The sequence below is a fragment of the Apteryx mantelli genome, chromosome 7, assembly GCF_036417845.1.
Source record: "Apteryx mantelli isolate bAptMan1 chromosome 7, bAptMan1.hap1, whole genome shotgun sequence".
NCBI lineage: Eukaryota > Metazoa > Chordata > Aves > Apterygiformes > Apterygidae > Apteryx > Apteryx mantelli.
In genome coordinates this window covers 33,224,566-33,246,840 of record NC_089984.1, presented here as the reverse complement: position 1 = coordinate 33,246,840, position 22,275 = coordinate 33,224,566, and the positions used below count along the sequence as shown (strand labels likewise).

General features: G+C 45.9%; 1 protein-coding gene across 2 annotated transcripts in view; it reads right to left on the bottom strand.

Moving 5' to 3' along the window:
- Window positions 1-8,907: 8,907 nt before the first annotated feature.
- MXI1 (MAX interactor 1, dimerization protein) overlaps window positions 8,908-22,275 on the bottom strand; it is a 56,913-nt gene continuing 43,545 nt past the window's right edge. For both annotated transcript variants that reach the window (XM_067300226.1, XM_067300227.1), the window contains exons 4-6: window positions 13,923-14,037; window positions 12,571-12,742; window positions 8,908-10,808 (exon numbers count right to left, since the gene is read on the bottom strand). In XM_067300226.1, the coding sequence (XP_067156327.1) occupies window positions 10,645-10,808; window positions 12,571-12,742; window positions 13,923-14,037 (451 nt within the window). In that variant the 3' untranslated portion in view covers window positions 8,908-10,644. The remainder of the gene's footprint in view (window positions 10,809-12,570; window positions 12,743-13,922; window positions 14,038-22,275) is intronic.

The following is a 22,275-nucleotide window of genomic DNA, read 5'->3' as shown; positions in this document are numbered from 1 at the left end:
GGGTCTCTGTTTTTGCTGATCCTTTCCCAAAAAGTTTAGCAAAGCTAGTACACATCTGATGATTGTTTTGACTTTATGTAGGAGAAGTACTGTTTCTTTTGAATAATCTATTAGTGACCTCTCTCCCAAACTGGACTGTCTAATGACTTGGCTGTAATTTTCTGTTGGACACTGCAAAGAAACACTGCTGCAACAAACCCTTGAGAAAAGATTTTTTTCTAAATGCCTTACCTGGAATAGGTTGTGACACAGTAATACCACTGTAGCTGGGGTGGTCTAATCTAAGGGAGAGAGAATACTTTTAGACCACTGTTTAATAATAATAATAAACCAACTGATAAACTTGTTCATGCAGCTATTCCTCATGTCACTTGATTAAATGGCATCTTCTTGTGTAGTCCGGCTTTGGAACGCTGCCTTAGTAATGTGTATTTTACAACAGATGAAGTGACCTGAAGTATGTGGCTGAAATTCTTTTCTTCTTTTTTTTCTGCCCTCTTTCCCAGTCTTCTTGGCTGGTCTAAACAGTAAGAAATGTGATTCTCTGGAAATCACACTTCGCCTTGACTCTGGGTTCTCTCTGCAAGCAGAATAAACATCTACCACAGTGCTAGCGAAACCCCATTAGTACTTCAGAAATACTGAAATGAAGGAGGAAATGTGAAAGCATTAAGTAACTCAGAAATCAGATAAATACAGAGGAATAAAACCTACTTGTTCTACATAAAATATCATAAAATTTATTTGTATATTTTTGACAAAATTACAGTTATCCACAGCAGAAAGCACTCATTTTCAAATGATGGAAAAATGCACCATCATCTGTGAGTACCTTACTTGCACTAGACAGAGGTGTGGCCCCCCCAGAAAAGTTTCTGCCAGGCAGACCACTAATCAAAGTGTGTCTCATTCTGCTTCTCAAAGTAGTAAGTGGCTACAGCATGTATTGGGACGCTTCAGGAAAACACCAGGGAAGCTTACAAAAGACTGATTCAGGAAAAAAAAGCACAAAAACAAATTCACATTAAGTTAGAAACACTTTAGAAGAATATTTCTTTTGTCAAAGAATACAGAACTGTTTCAGAGAAGGGGGCTGTGCAAGAGAGGGAGCACGTGAGGCCTGTCTCCTCTGAGCAGATGGAGGCTGTACTAGACCCTCTAGTTCCTGTAGCAATCACCCAAGTTGTAATCTATTGGGGAAAATTATAAACAAGCACTAACTTGACTCAGATCTGAGACTGTCCAGTAACTGGTAAAAATCACAAGTATTTGCATCTGAACAATCTTAAAGAGTAGCAACTGTCAATGCTGGGATGGTGCAGTTGCATCTGTCCTGTTTCAAACAGATGATTACTAGCTTTTAGCAGAAGCTTCAGACACTGGAAATAAAGAGGAAAGAGGAACTATACTGGCAAGTACGAGTTTCATGGCATAGAAATCCATTTCTCCTTTGCTTTCTTACACCAGAGTTAAGATTGTTGTTAAACTTGCATTTCTGTAGCTGCTTGACACCCGAGAGATTTGGAAATACAAAGGATTTCAAACCTACAAGATTGCAATTCAACACTGGAGATGTTTAGAAGGCAAAAAAAAAAAAAAAAAAAAAAAGAATAGCAAAAATCATGTATTTCCCATTGACGCTCTTCTAGCTTGAATCGGTACTTCAGCAGTATTTTGTGAAACAATCATCACCTAATTCCTGTATGTCTTGCTTACGCTCGCAGAAAGCATGGGCTAACACGAAATGCGCTCCAGCCAGGCCCAACTGAAGTGTCGCTACCTCGCAGCTGGTGATGCTCTTTCCACTGCAATTTGTCCAGGCTTTATCTGAGCTCCAAAAAGCTTCAGTTAATCTCATATTACAAACAGGGAGGGGCAGCTGCATCAGAACTATGGTAAACATCAATGTATATAATTCAACTAGCTACCCATTAACTTAAAACCCGTTTAAGCAACTTTCTACTGAAATGTCAAAACCTAGAGTCAGGATGAAGGCTGTGCTACACAAAAGCATTCGCATAATTTCCTTTTGTAAAGAATGGTCCTTCTAAGCTGAGCTTCCTTCACAAGGATTCCCCAGTCCACGGAGAAGTACAAAGCTTTCCTAGGATGGATGCTGACAGAATAGGCCTGGAAACATCTTGCTCTCGCCTAGATTGAAAGGTGATGTTACTGCTCAGTGAGAAGTTTTCAGTGAGAAGTACAATTGATGCTATGGTTTAATCACTACATTTTTAATATGTGGTCTATAAGGTAGTAAGTGCTATATTGTACAGTTGCCCATTGCTTCAGAAGAGGCAACAGCTTTTACTTTCCCAGTCAAGCCCATCAAAGGGGAAAGGAGGAGATCCCAAACAATTCTTTGTTTTAAGACAAGTCTTTTTTTTTTTTTTGGGGGGGGGGGGGAGTTAAATGGAAAGAGTTTCCTAGCCTTAGCTACATTGAACTCTGGCTAAATCACTGGTAGCCCAAGTCAAATTTATTTCGTAATGTAATACAACTAAGTCTGTGTACATTCTGACTAGCAACCACAATGTTAAAACCACCATAAAACAATTTAAAAAGTCCTTTGCTGGCTTACCCTGTTTTGCCACAATGATGTCCCTCAAGATAAAAACTAATCCCTGCTGAAGTGCAGCCCTGCTGTAACGTTCACGAACTCAATGGGACATTACAGAGGGGGTGAATTTGTCCTACAGCTAACCGTGCATGCAAAGAGTGGCTTCTCGGGCCAACGTATCTTTCACTGGGAATCACGGGGGAAGAACAGATGAATGCTAATTCTGGCTTCTCTCAAACTACCTCTAATTAACACCTCAGAGGAGGCAGCTTGAGCCACTGCTTACTGGAAGGAAACAGGAAGCGCCATGGTGTCCTCCAGATGCATAGATGCTACATTCAGCGCAGTACGAGAGAGCGTCCCAGCTCTCCTTAGACAGAAACCTCCAAGCTGGGAGCGCCCCCGAGGTGAGCGCTAGCATTATTACTAGTGCTCAGAGCCGCTGATCGTCATTCCTCTCGCTGCTTGATTTCTTTGCTCAGCTGACGCTGTTTCCAGCATGCGAGCACATTCAGAGCCATTCTACGCTCCCCAGAAGTGTCCTGAAGCCACCTACCTTCCCATGGCTAGCTGAGGACAAACCAAATTTAATCCTGTGCCTTGCTTTACTTCCTGAAAGCGCCATATTAGCATGAAGCCTCACTTGCGTGGCTGTAGCGCACCAGACTACAGTCCACATTTTACAGGTAAGGAAACAGAGGCACCAAGAGGTTGAATGACTTGCTCAAGGCCAAATCAACCAGCTCACCCCACTAGCCTGCTTTGGGAACCAGGGTGTTCGAAAGCAGCAGGCCACGCTGGGAAGTGTTCTGCTGCCTGTGTGGTCCCAATGAGGGCAGCATAGCGTCCCTTTAAGCAGCTGCATGGATTTGCATTTGGCCCGATTACTTAAGAGCGGAGAATCCCAACGGACAAAGTTCATGTAAGCCCCTGCCTTGGTGGGCCAGGATCTGCCAGACAACACCTGCAGGCTGAGCTCAGCTGCCAGACCCCACTCCTCCTTGCCTTCACACCCGCTTCGGCTCCCGTTGTGCTATAGGAGGGCAACATCCAGCCGCACAGGGTGAGAGAGCAGCGCTACGGAGCCGCGGGAAAGCTGCCTGCAAAGCCTGAAGCTCCCGCTGCCTCCCCGAGCCCAGAACGGAGGAGAGCAGCTGCCTCCTCCCACCACAACTCTGCCTCTGGGCCTCACGTGGGTGCTACAACCAAAGGGGCTGAATTTTGCCTGCGCTGTAGGAGGAAGCAACTTAAATACTACCAAGGGCCCTTTTAGCATGCTTAGCACTGAAAATATTTCTGAAAGAAAATTACATTCTGAAAGAAAATGACTTTGACCTACCAAAACATCTCTTACGGACCCAACTAGCCAAGCGCTACAGGCAACATCAGCATATGCTGCCTCCCAGCTGTCCCTCCTTCACCCTGTCAAACGCAAGCTTTTCCAGCCTGCAGCTCCCGTCCAGGAAAGGCCCCTTTCCTTCGCGCCAGTCGGGCCAGCGCCGCGGCGTGACCCAGCCTTTCAGCACCGCAAGCGGGCACATCACAGAGGACACATCCACCGTCCAGCGAGGCTGCTCGGCAATTCCCGGTCCTCCCACCTTCTGGAGGGGCCTCAGACCCACCATCGCTCCTTGCTGCCAAGCCCCTCGGCACGAGTGGCAAAGCCGCTCTTTGAGAGGAGAACGTGCTCCCAGGCGCGTCCTCGGAGCTGCAACATGACTTCGGCTTTGGTCGAACACAGCAGCGTCGCAACAGGAACCCGAAACACTAAGTAGTCAGTACCACAGCCATAGCACCGACAGCCTCTCTCTTCCTACCTCTGCCCAACAAACGGTTGAACAGATCAGTCCGCTTTGCAGGAGGAAAGGCGCAGAGCGGCAGGCGTCAGTCCTTGTGCGCTATCCTCGGTTAGCCTGCCTTATGCAGCACGCAGCTCCAAAGAAAAACACAGGTACAGAGTCAGCCACACTCTCCTCCCCGTGTTCATCCTCGGATGCTGGGAAGATTCGGTCACTGCTCAGAGCACAGCGCCTCACTCACCAGGGAACCTGTCTACAAGACACAGCCCCAGGAAAAAATCTCGGCTATTAATTACGTTGTTTACAGAATTATTATTTTTTAAATATTACCACCATCTCCCTAGGCTCAGAATGAAATCTTGACTTTTACCATTATCTTCCAGGAAGTTACCCAAGTTTCTCTTTCCGATGGTCTAGGGCTGGTGCCAGGAAACATTTAACAAAAACTTATGATCCTGGAGGGGAAAAAAAAGAAAAAAGAAAAAGAGACTTCTCCATTTAGTGCACACAACTGATACCACTTCCACTGAAGCCAAAAAAACCAAATATTTCACCCATTTCAATGGGGCAACATGAAAATGTAGAGTACAAATAGGGAGCAGCAAGCAAAGGAGGACAAAGAAGAGAAAAGCCGGGGGGCTGGAGCTCACAGTCCAGAAACAGATCTTAGCAAACAAACAACATGAAAAGTCAATGCCAGAATCTGGAAAACACTACGTACGTATAGTTAACCCCACTTCTAGTGACCTACAGATTTCATGAGACAGACCAATCTGAGACCACCTGCCGTCAGTGACATGCCTCTAATAGAACAGACGTTAAAATGACCTTCAGGTGACAACTCACCTAAGGATAACCGTGACTAATGCAGCCAGATAGTCATCTCCACCTTGTCTGCAGACGCAAGGTGACATGCTGTAATACACTCGTGTCAAAAGAAGGAAAATGCTGGATGGTCTTTTTAATGGGTTTGCCCGTAGCAAAAGGGCCCATCAGAGATCTAATTTACAGGGGGAGGCCTGGCCAGAATGAGCTTATGAGGGAGCTATATGTGCACGCGGGTATGCGCTTGTGTGTGTGTTTATTATAGGGCCAAATTGCCTACAGAAAGAACATCAGATTCTGTTTACAAGAAAAGTCACCGTATTCTTGTAAAACTAAGCAGAAGATAGATTTAGAGCTTCTGTTATGCTACAAACACCAAAATAAACTGCAAAAATAATAGCATGCACAAAACAAATCCAGGGAAGGGGAGGAAGAAAAAAATAAAAATCACACCTCACTCTATTTTGCAAAGATAAAACAAAAAAGTGATTCCATGCCCGAATTACCACATGGTGGGAATAAATGTTATTCTAGATGAAATTAGAGCTGATCTCACGGGCAGACATCTAGGGCCACAGCGGAGAAGCCTGGGAGCGAAGTGTTTCACTTGCAGAGGAGTGATACGAGGCCGCAGCAGCACAAATGCCCTCCACAGTTTCTTTGCAGGGATTGCAGGGTACCGCGAAAGGCGCCACGGGAGAACATCCCCAAGGTAACATCCATCTGCTCAAAGCTGCACTTATGGCAGCAAAAAGGGCTTTTCGGCTGAATAATTAGACATACCAAGGGCTGGTCTCCAACCTCTTATGAGCTAGGTAAGCTTTCAGTCTCTGTAACTAAGCTACACGTCAAGACTTCCTGCCCTTCCCAGTTCCAGAGGCAATGCCGAACTGCGTGTCCCCTCCAAAACACGTCCTGGCCTACAGGCACGTGGCCTGGGCCACATGGGTGCAGAAGGAGAGAAGGTTCTTCAGTAAACCCAAAGCTGCCTTTGTGAGATGCTCTGATGAGGTAAGGACCGAGGCCTTATCATGAAACGACACTTGCCCAGTACTCCCTGATATTTTTCAGGCTAGAGTGACTAGTACTGAAGTCTAGGCTTGATCTCAACTCCATCAGCTTCATATTAAAAAATTTCAGGAGTTGGGCACCAAACAGAGACATTCTTCCAAAATCTCAATCTTTCAGAGTAAATGAAAAATCAACATATAAAAAAAAGTCTTCAGAGTTGTTTTTTATTTTATTTTTTAGGACAACACTAAGACAAAGTAATCCTAAATGTGGGGTTATGGAAATTCATACCAGCATGGATTCTCTACAGCCTTCTACCTTAGACTATACCTATAGGCTCAACAAATCTGTGAAGAATTATGTGATCACTCTCTACATCTCTCTTGTTCTTATAAATGCACACAGAATTTTTGGAATATCTCCCATATTTAACCCCCCTAAAGAGAGGCAGAAGGATGGGGAGGTGGAACAAGATGAAGGAGCAAGGTGTGCTGGCATCCAGGTATACACCTGTGACTCAGCTTGTCTTCTTGCTAGATCCTCACACAGTGGTGGCCCATATGTGTATGACAAAATTCCTAATGCGTTCAGTTTAGATGGGCACGTAAAGAACATAAAGGTTTCCCCTCTGGGTGAACCTAGACACCTGTAGGCAACAATGAAAAGGACTTGTGTTACTACTGGAAAAGTTACTTCTTTCCCAGAACAGCATCAGAGCAAGGAAGAGGAGAGAGAAAGAAAGCTTCTGTGAGCACTTCTCAGTTCCAAGGAATGGCAAGAAACAGTAAATTTGACTTGCTCTACTGGCTCTTTTGGAGTTAAGCAGCATGAGGGACCATGTCAGCTTCCAAAGGAAAAATGAGACTTGACCCTCAAGGGTTTAGATTTGCATCTTTGGATCCTCATTCTGTTTTACAAAATTCCAGAGAGGCTAGGAGAAACTTTGAGGCAACTTTGAAAGCTGACATGATCTTAAAGCAGATCTGGCACATAGGACTATTCTGGCTTGTCACAATGGGGACAATTCACAAGATATTCATACATTTTTAACCAGAAGGAACTATTACGATCATCTAACTGATGTCCTGCATAACCATAACTAATTGGCCTGTACTTCCATCTAAAAGTAATTTAAAGCAACTTTTGGGAGCCAATTAGTCATCTTGACCATTCCAGTGCAACAGTCTAGACTAACAAATGGAAACGTGACTAGCGTTACAGACCGCGCAGAGGTGCGAGTTTATCAGAAAGGTCAGAGAATACAATGCAGCAATAAAGCAGTGTAGAACAACCTTAAAAAGCTGGAGAAGTGCTACTATCATACAAGAAACTATCCAAAAGCCAGTCAAAAGAAACAAAGAAACCACAAAGAACCCCCCAGCACCAGACCAACCGACCTTTTGTCTTTAAGATTTATTATAAAGGCTCTTACTTAAATTTGGTTTAATCCTAGTCCTCTTCCCTACTGGAACATTGATGCTAGTGGGGCAGTAAGGCAAGTGGCTTATGGTGGAAGCTCATTTCTCTCCCTGCAACAGCTTCCTCTAGTATCTGGACCTGAGGTATCCAGAACCTTTCAAGTTCACCTTCCTAGAAAAGGTAGAAAATATCAGACTGGTCCTGGAACATACAGATGATTGCATTTTGGACTCCTTTTAGACATATTTATTCCAACCATATACACGACTTATATACTGACCAGGAGAACAGAGCCATTCCCCGTTCCTTGAATCTCAGGATTTCTCAATTGTGTTCTTTCCCAAGGGCCATTTAAAACAAACAGGAGTAACAGGAAGGAGGCAGTGCTGGGACAGCTGCAGAAGAGGCAGAGGAAGAAGGAAACAAAAAAGTCCCACTGGTATTCAACCGCTCAGCACCAGGGCTGCCAATAGCCAACACTTTCAAGGAGAATAATAACGAATAAATAGGTCAGGCCTGGCTAGAGGTAAAGTTTCCCACATTTCAGTGCTGCAGTAGAAGACTTCCCAAGCTTGTGTCATCCAGAGATTATCTGGACCCCAGAATAAATCCAAGCAGCTTAAAATCCTTGTACTGACCAAACTGGCAGCTATGGAGACAGTGATGTTACCAGTGCTCATCCCCTTAGCCAAGGGACTTCTTCCTCAGGGCAGTGGTCACTGACAAGGGGCGCAGCAAGCTACAGCTCTATACACACAGGCTCTCTCCTTGCTAGAAAGGCTCAAACCCAGGATGTTTCTTCCTCCAGAACCCTCAGGCCCTGTTGGTTGAGTGAGAGCTCAAGCTGTGGACAGTCTGTGGCAGACTCCTATTCCTGCTAGGTCACCTCCCAGAAGGGAGAAGAACAGATGTACTGAACCACTGTATTACATACGCACAAGTGAAAACAGTAGCAACCTGATCCAGGCTTAAGAAACAAATTAATAAAAACAAAACAAAAAAAAAAAACACACACCAAAAATAGTTCATCACAGCCAGGGAAACATTATTCCTCTACTCCATGGTATCTGTTGTCTCTCATGGGGGATGACACATTTTGGAGGACAGTGGGGGAGATTCAATAACATCAGAATACTTAAACATAGGCAATTTATCACAACGCAAAAATCTACACCAGGATTGCTCAGCATCATCTCATCACAGGATCAAAGTGCAACACATTTTTCCAGGCACAAGAAGAACAAAGTGTCGGCTAGAGTGATACGAATGACCAAGATGGAAGAACACAACTCATTTCAGATACAGAAATGTTTAATGGCGTTAAAGTGCTACTTTAATGGGGAACCATATGCTAACATTTAAACACAATTCCACTGCACTGCTAAATATAGTTGTCTTTATTTTTTTATTTTATTTTACCTCTTTTTGCCCAACCCTACCTAAAACAATAAAATAAAATCTACAGGACTGAAATTAACAACCCATTCAGATCAGCAATAAGTTATGAATTTTATAAAGCATTTTTTCCTCTTTTTTCCTTAGTAATGAGGGGTAGTTAAATTACTTAAAGATATACAAAGTTTCAAACAATGCCATAGGTGAGGACTCTATTAAGGTTTTTAAAACTTGGAAAACAAAATAATCCTGGCCATTAAAAGGACAAAAACAAAAAAGCAAAGCCCTCAAAGTGCAGGTTAGAACGCTCGGCTCCCAGAAAATTAGCAAACAGTCGATACAATAGCTCTTAACAGCACCTGCACAGGTAAGATGACAAGGCCCTTGGGAACAGGACGTGCAGTCAAAACATTACATTAACATGACAGACGTGCTGAGCTTAACTAGGTTAACTACTGGACTGGAACTTCAGAAGTCAGCAGAGGGAATGACTCTAAAAAGAAAACCGAAGAAACCCCCACCAAACCTGGCCTTTTCCAGCTAGCACAGCCTTCATCCGTTGTGTGCATGGCAAAAAGCATCTTTGCATTTCATTGGGTCAAGTGCTTCATCAAAACAGAGATCTTTTCATGGCATTAATTCATATAAAAGACATCTAAGGTTTCGTATGGACGAGCTCTAAAAAGACATGTCAGACTTGGGGTGTTTTCCCTCCCAACACATTTACAAATGTTTTATCAAAAAATCTCTTCAAATAAAAAGGTCATAGTGGCTCAGTATCTGGGCTTGTCGTTCTGGCATATCAACTCTCTCATGTGCTGGTTTCTTTCTGTCCTCAGTTGTTTGTGTGCCTGAGTATGAGCACGCGTCTACTGGGAGATCTGCTGTCGGTGTCACAGCCCAAGCTGCGACACAGCCCACGATGTGCTGGTAGATTACAAGTTTGTACCCCTTGCTTTAGCCACGCATCAGAGGTACTTGCTTTTTAAATGATGTCCAACAGAAAGCTGAGCTGAATGGTGTTCTCTCCTGAACATACTTCTTTGCTGCCCCTCTCCCTCTGGGCACAGAACGAGACCATAGTCATTATTGTTGTTATTATTCCTAGGCTACATAAGCCTTCGTAGACTTCCTAGCAAATTACAGCGGTGTTGGATTGTGATTAACTGTAGGACACGGTCCTTTTAGGACCACAAAAGCTCTTCAGAAGGGCCTAAACTAGGTTGTTCAATCTGAATGCAATATAAGAAATTGTGACAATTCTCAGATCTCATGACAGAAAGAGAGGGATGAGTCTCTAGTATCCTCTTTCAAACAAATAAAGGCAAAACAAAGTGTTTCATCACTAAGGTCTAAATCCAGGTCCCACAGAAACAAATGGATAGCTCATCACTGACTTCAAAGGGACTAGGGTTTGGTCTAACTTTTTGCCAGCAGGAATTGGGATTGGTAACATGACCAAATGAACACATATTTGGTTTCTGTGGAGGCTTCCTTTACCCAAAAGGCTTTATTTACAGGTCTCTCCGGGACTAGCTGTCAACATGTCATTTCTGAAAGAGGATACTGGCATCTAGGACCCAGCTTGATCACCCCAGTGAAATCATTCGCCCTGCACTGTCATCTCACTTGGTTCTAGGAAGCAAACGAGAGCTTCACACTGGCGCTGGAGTAACCCTCGTCACTCCCAATACTCTGCAAGCTGCTGTGATCATCAATGTCACTGATGCTGGTTGTGCTGATATTGTCCACTTCTCCATGGGAGAACTCTGTGCTTTCAACGTCCACTTCAATCTCTTCTAAAAAGGGAAATAAGAGAAACACACACAGGTTAGTACCACCAAACCCAGCTGCTCCCTTCATGCAACTGAGCTGCTGTGACTTCCCCAGTCAGGGATGAAGCAGCAAACAGGCAAGAAGGCTTTCAGCAGTCTCCACTGAAGTGGGATAAACTGTGGACATGCTTTATAAAAACACAAGATACCAGCTCAGAGATTTTTCTTAGGGACTCAGCTAAGGGTTTTGACTCCTCCAGCATGCAGTTCACATTGCCAGCATGAGTGGGCCACACCATGCACTCAACTTGTCACTCTACCTCTTTCTTTGGAGCTCCATTACCCCAGTGATGGAAACAAAAAGAGATGCATAAAACAGAGGGCAACAGAGAAAACAGAGCATGAAGTTACCCCCGTAACATGCTACCTGCATGATACCACTTTGCCAAAGCTGGGATCACTCATACAGGGCATTAAAATGCATTACCATGGGATCTGGGACTACTTGCAGGAGATGCTAAGTGGACTTAAGAGCTTAAACCTTATTTTCAAGAGAAACTTAGAAAGCAAAGATCTATTCACTCAATATATCTTCATTCCCACAGCATTTAGGAACTTTCCAAAAAGATTTTTTTTTTTAAACTGCAGGCTCAAACTCAAAGTGTGGAACATGCTTGGGTCTATCAGTAAATATCAAACCATCTATTGTGCCTGACTGGGACCTACAGCAGAGATGTTTCAAAGGAGAAAATAATCTGAATTCATCGTTAGCCATTCAGATCATCTTTATCTAGTTTTAACTGAGGAGAATAATTGTCTGGGAAGCTTGGGGATGGACAGGGGAGTTTAGAAAGATTCCAGGAATTTTAAGAGGCAATTTAATTGATTCTGTTTGCTTGGTTATATCATGGTAGGCCCAATACATGAAATACACTGGACAGACTGAAGAGCTGGATATTGCTTTGCAACATCTGCTCCACTCCCATCTAAACCCTCTACAGAAAATGTCCAGGATGAGGAACACACCCCAGCTACGCCTGCATTAGCAAGTAGCATGGCTCTACACACTGAAACAACTGGTGTCGGGATCCCACTGTCCCCAGTTCAGAGGGTTTTTACTTTGGACCGATTCTGTTCTGGTCTTGCGGATTGAAAGTGCATCAGCACATGGAGCACATCTAGTTTAGTTTCAGCCAGAAAGAACCTCCTCTAATGGCTTCACAACCCCTCCATGCTGTCAGCCCAAGCAGGGATGATCAGGAGATTCATTTCAAAAGTGTACTCCTGATTGGTACTAAAATACTAATGCAGATACACCCTTTATTTCTGAGCTAGAAACTAGTAATATCTTCTTGCTTTCTCTTTGTACTGCCAAGAGATAGAGCAGACAAAAGAGCACAACATATATCTTATCAGAACACTATCAGGTATTTAGTTACTAGCTTGTGACAACAGACAGTTATTTTTCATATCTTATATTTTGGTACTCTAGAGACTGTTCAGAGAATCTGTCACTTTAAACGCCGCAGAAATCAGCTTGAGTCAACAATAACATTTCTTCCAGACTTAATCAGAACTGACACAAAATAAAAGTAAAATATATATTTGTGTGTGTGTGTGCGTGTGTGTGTGTGTGCGTGCACCCCTGTGTATACATACAATCAGTGACTTAAATACTAATTAAAGCCCACAGAGAAGGGGGTAACTGAGAGACATAAAATGGATGGATCTCATGCTCCCCCCTCTCAGAGTCCTGTGGACTCGCTGTTAGGTCAGCGATACCCACCTCGCTCTGAGTCTGAGCGGTCAGAGGAAATGGTAGATCCAATGCTGTCCATTCGTATTCGCTCTATCTCCTGAGGACCCTGTAGCTGTTCCAGTCTTCTCTTTAGGAATCTTTGTTCGCGTTCCAGGTTCTCAAGCTGGTGTTGGCTTCTCCTCTCAGCTTCTTCAAGTTTCTGGCAAGTTCAAATACGATTCCAGAATTATTTTTATCCTTTTCTCCTTCTCTCCCACCTCCGCTGCCCAGCCACATGCTTTGCTTAGACCTTCCCAGGTTCCAGAAGGATTTATGCTGCAAAAGATCACTGAACCAAGCTGCCTTCCAGTGTCCGGTGACCATGCCATCTCCTCATATCTTTGCCAGTTCACAAGTCTTGCTAAATCATACACATTGGCATAAAAAGGCTTTGAGGACACAGCATCTCTAATGGAAACTATTCGAACTGTAGCAGCACATGGGTTGTTCCACATGGGTTAGCCAGCTGCATTACCAAATCTGTCCACAAAGGGGCCCCAATTCCCTTACACAAAACCGATTCAGTATTTGTTATGATCCACCGTAACACAAAAACATGTCCTGGAAGCTGCGTGTTCCTCGCTGCATGGTTTAGTAGAATTTCTCAGAAACAGGTTTTTTTATTAAATAAGTGATTTACGTAACATACTACAGATTTCTTTGATCACAGCTGGGCAAGCTACCAGGGCACTGTTCTTTGTTTCCTATGGCAAGCACATCGCATAAGAAGGGAGTCACTGCAGGCTAACTCTGCCCCTTCGGCAGGGCTCTTTCTCCTTCGCCACTCTCCCTCCCTCCCACTATCCTGAGCTGTGACAAAGGATTTCAGCCTTTTCCCAAATACAGACAATGCTGCATTTCCTTTTAATGCTTCCCTTTGCCAGAAGTGAATCAAAAAGAGTGTTGGGCTAGCTGGCAGGATCACAGATGAAGCCCCAAGAAGCCAGCCACTCTTGGGGGCTGGATTAATGTTTCGGCAGTGGAAACTCACTAGCACATCAGAAAAAGTTGCATTTCCCATCAAACTGCAGTCACTCAACCATAGCAGACATGTATCTCTTTAAAGAGCTGCTGCTGTCAACAACTGATCACAATACCAAACAAGACCCCTGCTCTTCAAATCAATCATTTCTGTTGTTAACAGACTTCGTTATGGACTCTTCTAACAATGTGGCTTGTAGTAATGATAAATGATTAACCAAGGGGGCAATGCTTTCTTTCCTTTTTCTAAAGGTGTTAGTCTCCTTCAACACAGATTTACCACTAGGCAGCAAGAGTGAGTGATTGAGTTGTACTTCCAACAGCCCAGATGGAAAGCAGCTGGGAAAAGCAGCTCTTACCTTGATATGTGCTTTGGCTTTGTTCAGCAGCCCCAGTGTTGTGTGCCTGGTGCAGTCTGGTCCTAGCGGTATCAGAACTTTTAAGCGTTCTAGACACAGGCGGAGGTGAGCTCGGCTGCAAGGCGAGAGGCAGAGGATCAGAGCTATGTTTTTGGAAAGGGAACTTCATTTCCTCTTCTGCTTCCCTCCCACGAGACACTTTTCATGCTTCCCTCCCTTCCCACACATCACAGGACTCCCCACGGGTACAGGACAGACTGCCACTAAACTGTGTGCTCTGCAAACACCAGGGCCTCACCAATACTAGCGCTATTGCTGACCTCTGACAGACACTGTTTATTTCCTTGCCCTCTGAACTGATAATCTGATTCAACTGGATGAACTTTGGGCAGGACAAGGCACGGAGGTAAATGGTAGACAGTCTTGTTGGCTTCACATCGCTGCTATTTGCTGTCTGCTGTGTTGAGAAGAGCACATATGAAAGCGCTTTGAGTGACTAACCCTGCACGCGCTTGTGCATTGATGGTTCAGGGACATTTGCTACAAACTGATCTAAGCAATGTTTCTTTCCTAAGTCGTCTTCTAACCACAGGAAAAATTTAGAAGACCAGTGAGCAAAATGGTTAGCCCAAAGCAGACAAATGATCCTTAATGGCAATTAAAGGGGCTGATCAGCACTGCTTGAGAGAGAGCTGCTCCCAAGCTCTAGACTCTGCTCCTTCCTTGGGTCCAGATATGAGATGTTGCAGGGGGTGCAAGGTGCAGGACCTTCCCCTGGGTCGTCTTCTGACCTTGGATCGCATCTACAAAGACAGTCTCAAGTACTACAGCACTGCTGATGCTCTGAGCCATTTCTACAGAATACGGCAACACATTCTGGGGAAAATGGTTCAGGCAGCAGTGGCAAAGCACATTATCCTCACACGTGGGAACTGTTCCTGCTTTCTCCTGGTCTCTATCACGCATACAGGAATGATCAGCAGATTTATGGAAAAATATCAAGTGTGGGTTGCTTTTTTTCCCCCCTTCCTTCTCTCTTTCCTAGACATTAATGATTTATGTCCAAACTTGTCATCCCAGTCAATAACACAATGACATCACCCCCCACCATTCATATGCAAGAACCACCGGTGCAAAAGAGTCCTTAAAGCCTATCCCAGCCCCTGTTCATGCACAAAGAAACTGAATCTCAGCCTGATCCATCTCAATGCAAGGGGGGGGGGGGGGGAAAAAAGGAAAAAAGAGCACATGGACAGTTCATTTCCATCTTGTTTTTCAAATTCACTATTGCTCCTGGTTTGAAAGGGCTGGAGGAGAGGAGTCTGTAATCAGGCAATTATGTCAGTGACAAGCAAGGATGATTAAGGGTGGAAGGGTCAGGGGTTTTGCTGATGAACTGTCAGCGCAGAGCAGTGTTCACTAGCGGTGCTGTAGCTGTGAGCTCCTCGGTGTTTCTATTATAAATCCTTTTACAAAGCGTCCATCATCCTGCCTGGAACAGCCATAGGTCTGCATATAACCAACAAGAGCCTTGAGGAACATGTGATTTTCATTAAGTGTTAATAACTGGGTGAGAGGGTGGGGGGGTCATAATAATAAAAAAAAAAAATCAAACTGAAAAAAAAGAAAACAATCCCCCAAACCCAACAACCACATCAATCTCATCTCTTCCTCCATCAGCTCGCTCTAAGCCCTACTCCACTGACATTTAATCCATATAGCTGACATGGGGTCTTTTGCTACCTGCAGACCCATTTTCAAGTGACAGCTCTTTCCCAGTCATTGACAGGAGTTGTATGCACCTCCTACAGGTGCTTTGCCCAATGCCTCAGGAAGATCTGTAGGGACAGCAATGGAAGAGCATTGCTGGTTGGCAGTGGCACTACAGTTCATGTCATCCCATGGGAGACTGGACACTGACTTCCAGCATCTAAAGAGGAGGAAGAGGGTCTTGCCGTTAAGGACATTCTGGGTCTTGGAACCAATTTTTCATTATGACACAGATTTCCCGAATGGCCACTGGCAAGTCACTTGGTGCTCGTCTTCACTGCAGCATTCACCAAGTCCGAGCTGTCACTGCACAGTCATTGAGCAGCAGCACAGAGCCGCATCTCTTGTCTCACAGCATGAGTACAAGCACTTAGCCACGCTTCATGCCCTCTATGGGATGAGCCCGAATTGAAAATGCAGCTTGAGTAGAGTTAGAGATGCTGTGCATAGATCTGGGGTTTTAGGGGCAGGGCTGATTCCACATACACACTTCTTGACCTGTGATCCACCAAGCTCTGTGCTCAGAAGGGACCTGTTACGTAGCATTAGCTATAGGTAGGTGCTGCAGACTCTCCCCTGCCCCGCTGGGCAAGATCCAACTCCCAATCCACCGTGGCAGCTGCATCATGTGTGCAACAGAAAATAAAATGTTTGAGGAACCAACATCTGACCAGTGTCAGAAGTTTCACAGCACCCTCCTGAATGCAGGAAGAAATGAATAATGCATTTACAACCTAATCCTTGGGCTGAGTCTCAGCTTCGGCAGTTTTATGGTCAACAGGAACAGGGGAAGGCACTGCACCAGGGACAGCGATTCCTGGAACCAGTGATCAGCTTTGGGCAGAAACAAGTGCAGACTGGATTGCCGAGGCAACCACAAGGAGCAACCACAAGGGTATCAGGGTTGAATGGATGGCACTGGGATCTGCCGTGTCAAAAGCTAGGTCATTTACAGACTTGGTGAGAACAACTATGCTAAGCAGCTGAAAGCTACACGCAAAAATCCAACCATGTAATAAAATCAGACACTAAAACAGCAACTGAAACACTTCCCTTCTGCTCCGGATCAAGGAAAGTAGCTGCACTCTGCAGACCCCGACAAGGGCAGAGATAGGGTAAGAGTTAAAAAGTCTGTCCTCATGAGCACCCTGGAAACACAAGAAGTTACTTCCCTAGCACATGTGGTCCCAAAGGGAACATCTCCCCCGTTGGGAAAACTGTTGGATTTTCCACACCCTTTGCGCTGCAGCAGCTCTGGGCTGATCCACACTGGGTTTTCCTGCCACCGCGAACATAAGCCCATGTACATCTCCAACCCCTGCACGGCCTAGGGACATGTACAGGGCTTTACGCTGCATGCAGCAGCAGGTCAGCCCCTGTGGACCTAAGCTCAGTGCAGGCTGGTGCAGATGGGGCACTGCCATGCCTTCAGCCCTACTCACCTCCTGCTCTTGGAGGACTCCACATCGGCAGGGCTGCTTGGGAACTCCCTGATCCAATGCTGTCGGGTCAGCAAAGAGCTGCCTAGCCTTCGGAGTGACCTGGCACGTAAGCATCTTGCTTTCCTTTACCAGGATCACACCAAACACCTTCTCCAGCTCTCTCCTAGGTCAGCACAGAACACTGCATTCAAGACCCATCATTTGTCCCTCCCCAAATACCTTGTCTTTTTTACTTTTAAAATGTGACATGATCACAGTCCCTAACCTCTCTCAATGACCAGCAACCCAAGCTGACCATTACGGGTTCTTAAACCAAAGGACAAAAAGGCAGGTCTGACTCACTGACGGGTGGCTTAAGCAAAACACAGAAATAAAATTCCACCAGAGCTCAAAAGCATCACAGGAAATTTAACAGAGCCAAAACACTGTTCCAGAGAGACGGGAATCGCAAACCTATTAATCTTTCTTATCAAGTCCTGGAGCTCTACCTGGGCAGCTGTAATCCCAGAGGTCAGGCCGTGATGCGAATATCTTTTCCCCTTGTTTACCTGGACTCTGTGGCAATGTGGCTTTGACAACGCTCCAGGCTCTTGTATTCAATGAAAATACCAGCACTGTGCAGGCTCCAGACGGAGCCAGACAGCTTTCCATGTAAACCACTGGATTATGCCAATATTTGATGCACCTGCCAATATCTGGAAAAACAAGTCTAAATGCCCACGTTGTTATATAACAGAGAAACAACTTGGGCTTGGTGCGAAGGGCTGACGCGTCTCACTGCCTTGATCCCAGGGAAGATAGAGGACGACACAAAAGGAGAATTCCAGCTTTAGCCGAGGCCAAAGCTTTTGTACGCTTGCTGCAGGGGAGATGGGAGAAGCCAGAGTCCTTTCTCTTGCCTAAGCGGCTTCAGGAAAAACAGGCTCCCACACGCTATCCTGAGTGTGTATATATACGTGGTAGGTACTGGACACGCTGAAGCACTGGCCTCGCGTACAGAGGATGCAGGGAGCGCTTTCGGCAAGCGGGGCTCCTCTTTCCCAAGAGACTGGCCTGGTGCCTTCGCTTCTGCTCAGCCTGGGGAGAGGGAAGGCTCCTGCTGAGACGCCCATGCGGAGCGCCGGGGTGGCCAGAAACGGAGCGAAGCACCTGAAGGGCTGGGGGAAACCAGAGCCTGGCACGCACCTCTCTGCCACGCAGAGCTGAGGGCCACCTCATATCCCATGCCATGAGTTAAAGGGACTGCCCAGGACAGGGGCTCTCTGCCTTCACTGCTTCTTCCCTGATGGGGGGCCGAGAGGAGCCTAGGCGCAAGTTCCTCGGGGATGGGAGGGCAAGCACAGCAAGGATCCCCTCTCCCCTCCGCCATGGGCTGCTGTGGGAAGAGCGACACTGGCCTCTGAACACCCAGGGCCAGGAGACCAAAGCAGAAGAGTGAAGGGCAAGCCCAGCAGCTCCACAGCCTGACCGCTGACATGCAGCGAGCTGCGGGTGCACGCAGAGGAGTACTGGCCTCTGAGATGGCAGCCCTGCTGCTGCATGCTGCGCGTATACCGCTCTTCCTCCCTTTACTTCATGCCTGCGGGACAGTTGGACTGTATCTGGATTAGTCACCCCTCCCTCCCCACCCACCACCACCCTCCTCCTCCAAGCCTGAGCCCCTTGCCCCTCTGTCCTGAGCCGGCAGCAGCGCGGTGAGCCCGGCCCTCGCTCCGCGCGGCCCCTCCTTGCACTTGGCTGCGCCTGGCTGCAGAGGGCTGTAATTTCACAGCCTGCTCTCCTCTCCTCTCCTCTCCTCTCTGCCTCCCAATGACATCATTCACTCCGGTTATATAAAGCGCTGGGAGGGAGCCTATATTTATGCTTGCTTTTTGCTCATAGCTTCGGTCGCCTCACTGCAAAACACCCATCCAAATCCCACTGCAGGAACTGGGCGCCTGTTTGCCTCGATCAAAGCTGCAGTGCGGGAAAAGGTTTGGGTGCAAAAAAAATTCCCTATTTCCTTCCCCCACTTCCCTGGAGATATTTTTCAGCGCTGAGGATAGGATTCAACCTGTCCACCACTCTGCACCACAGCAAGCTTGGTACAAAGCTTGGGGACCCATGGTGGCAACCCAAGCCTGGTATCTGCTGGTCACACAGGAGCTAGAAACCCATCTATCTTCAGAGCCAGAAGAGCTCCCTGCTGCAAGGGATAGCCCAGGGCTGTGAAGGTCCCCTGGCTGGGACCCAGGCACGCGCTCCCAGGGCCCGGCAGCTCCGTGAGGGCGCTCCGGGATCTCCAAGCCAGCTGTGCCTCCTGCAAACCACGGCTCGTGTGCGGCAGGGGCGAGTGAGGCAGCCTGCAGCACCAGCCTCTCAGAGCCAGGTAATTCCACCCAAGGCGAAGGAAGAGAGCTCCTCAGTTTTGGTCAGATCCAGACAAATTCCTGAATGTAAAACCCCCTGGAGAGACTGCAGCTTCTTTGCTAGTACTTTCCTCCCCCCCCGCCAGCTTCTACCATGGGCAGGAGCAATAGAAACTGAGACAAGAAGAAAATCCTCTGCTGAAAAGCCAGCAAAACACACGTGCATGCTTAGCTTTGAAGCAGCAGGTTTACCAGACTCAGTGCTATCCCGTAGTCATACGCTGCTGCTAAACTTTCCTGAATCAAGGCTTGAACATCTGCAACACACACACACATACATACACACACACGCACGCACTCTTCCATCTTCAGCAGACCTAGCAGGAAGTGACCAGGTAGCCCCAGCAGCACTTCAAAATGCTGAATTCTGACTTTTCTGTGCTGAAAGGAGAGAGCATCTGAGGGAAAAGAAAAGCATTTCCCAGATATTTCTGTACTGTGCCTGCAGGTCTAGAGGGCTTGAATTCAACAACGGATTTAAGCATGTGCTTAACATTAAGAATATGCTTAAGTCCCAGTGAGGCTGAATCAGATACTTGATCTTAAAGAGAAGGGGCGGAGGGGAAAAAAAAAAAAAGCATGAGAAGAACAAGCAGAGGGAAGATCCTGACATGGAAAAGAACATTATCATCCTTCCCCTCTGCCCTCCTCTTCCTTCCTCACCTTTTCAAAGAGTTGAGTTTAATTTAACCCTGAAATTAGAAACTGTCAACTTTGTTTGGATTTCAGAGCTAACAGATTGCTTAAAAAATTCAGCAGGGATCACTGGTTAAAGAAAGCAATTCCTGGAGAAATGCAAGTGACCCCGCATCAATAATTCATTGGATGAGAATGATTTTGAGATAAAAGTAATGAGAAACACATTCAAAAACCACAGGGCATGGAAAATGGGGGGAAAAATACGGTTTCCTTCTATAAGCAATTCGCAGGTCAGAGGCTGCCTTATCTTCAAGGGCCATCACATGACTTGATGTTTTTTCCTTACTCTGCTCTCTAGCCCTCCCCCAAATCCAAGCCTCTCTGCAGCAGGTATCCGGCCCCCGCTTTACCGACTGCTTCGGGCTTCAGCGAAGGAAGAGGCGGCTTTGCCAAGCACCTGAATCAGGAATGGCAAGCCAGTCCGGTGCCGGGGACAGCGTCTGTATTTTCTCTGCTGCAGAGCGTTATGTAATCGCTCTGAGCCCTTGAGCCACGAACCGTAAAGCTGTCGTGGCTTCGAGCCAGCCTGCGACGAACACACGCTCGCACACACGCTCCCCCGATTCCACATGACGGCAGAGACGAGACACGCTTAAAAAGGAAACCTGGTTCAAAATACGCAGTTAAAAGTTAGCGTGCTCCACCTGAGCTATGAAATCATTCAAAACAACCCTCTGGGATTTTAAAATCACATTTCTTCTACTGATTATTTATTTTTTGTGTTTACTCCAAGTTGAACAAGACATTTGGTCATTTGCCTGTTTCCAGTCGATTTCTACTGATGGCTCCCTGGCATACAGAAATACTTGTATTGCAAATGCTAATAAAATGTACCATTAAAAAGAAATTGGGAAAAAAAGTCTTTGATATTTACATTTTTTAAGCCTATCATTTGAAAGAAACAAAGAAATGAAAATTTGGGACGTACAATAAAAAGATTTGACAATGTATTATAAATAGGAATTTAAAGAAACAAGGAAGTTCTACTGGCAAATATTCATCCTGATCTTAACCAGACCCAATCTGTGTGCAAAAATTAAAAATAAATATGCACCCAACTGTATTCTCAAGGCAGGGAGAGACAAAAAAAAAACAAAAAACAAAAAACAACAACAACAAAACCCCACAAATGAAGAAGCCAGTGATTAAATAAAAGTAACAAAAATTAAAAAAAAAAAAATCAGGCAATACAGCCTTTCAAAGCTACACGAATCAATGCACCTTTCACCAGTAACAAGCTGCATAACAGGGAGATAACTAGCTGTACAGTGCCCAGGAAAACAGCAGCCTGATCCAAGTTCACAGGTGGAAATGAAATACAAATACCAACAGCAGCATATTAATGCACGCTGCCACAGCAATGCTGTTTGACCATCTCAGTCACAAAAACAAGGCAAGATACATAGGGAAAGCAAGCATCTTACAAAACAACTGAAAGAGTCGGAAAAATTAGACAAGTTTTGGGGCACACAAACTCTTCTCCACATCTGGAACAGAAGCTACAAGCCTTAAGGTAAGGATAAAGCAAGCATTTTGACTTGAAATACACTGCCCACACTCTCCATTCTAAACCCCGATAGAGGCTGCACTACAGACCACAGAGACGACCAAGACGAAAGTCCTTCAGCTCTCCTGGCCAGTTTCACTAGGCTTTCCAGCGGACACACATTTTTCTTTTTAAAGAGAGAAAAAATTGAAAGTGATTTCCCTCTCCCCTTCCCTCCTGCCATGAAAAAACAAATAGTTTGCGAAAGAGCAGCCCAAGCACAGATCCCGTCAGTCAGTCGCAAAAAGAATCAGAAATCCAGGGAGGGAGGCAGCAGCGCTGAGGACAGATCATGCCTCCCCTAAAAAACGCTGCCCGGGTACCAGCCCGAGCCCTGCCGGCCTTGCGCAGCAGAGCGGGGACATGGCCAGGCGAACCCCTGCAGGCACACAGAAGTTGCTTCTACCCCCAGCTCTTCTAGATGGGAAGTCTCATCACTGATTTGAACTCTGGAAGATCTTCAGGCTCGTGGCAAACACAGGTTTCAA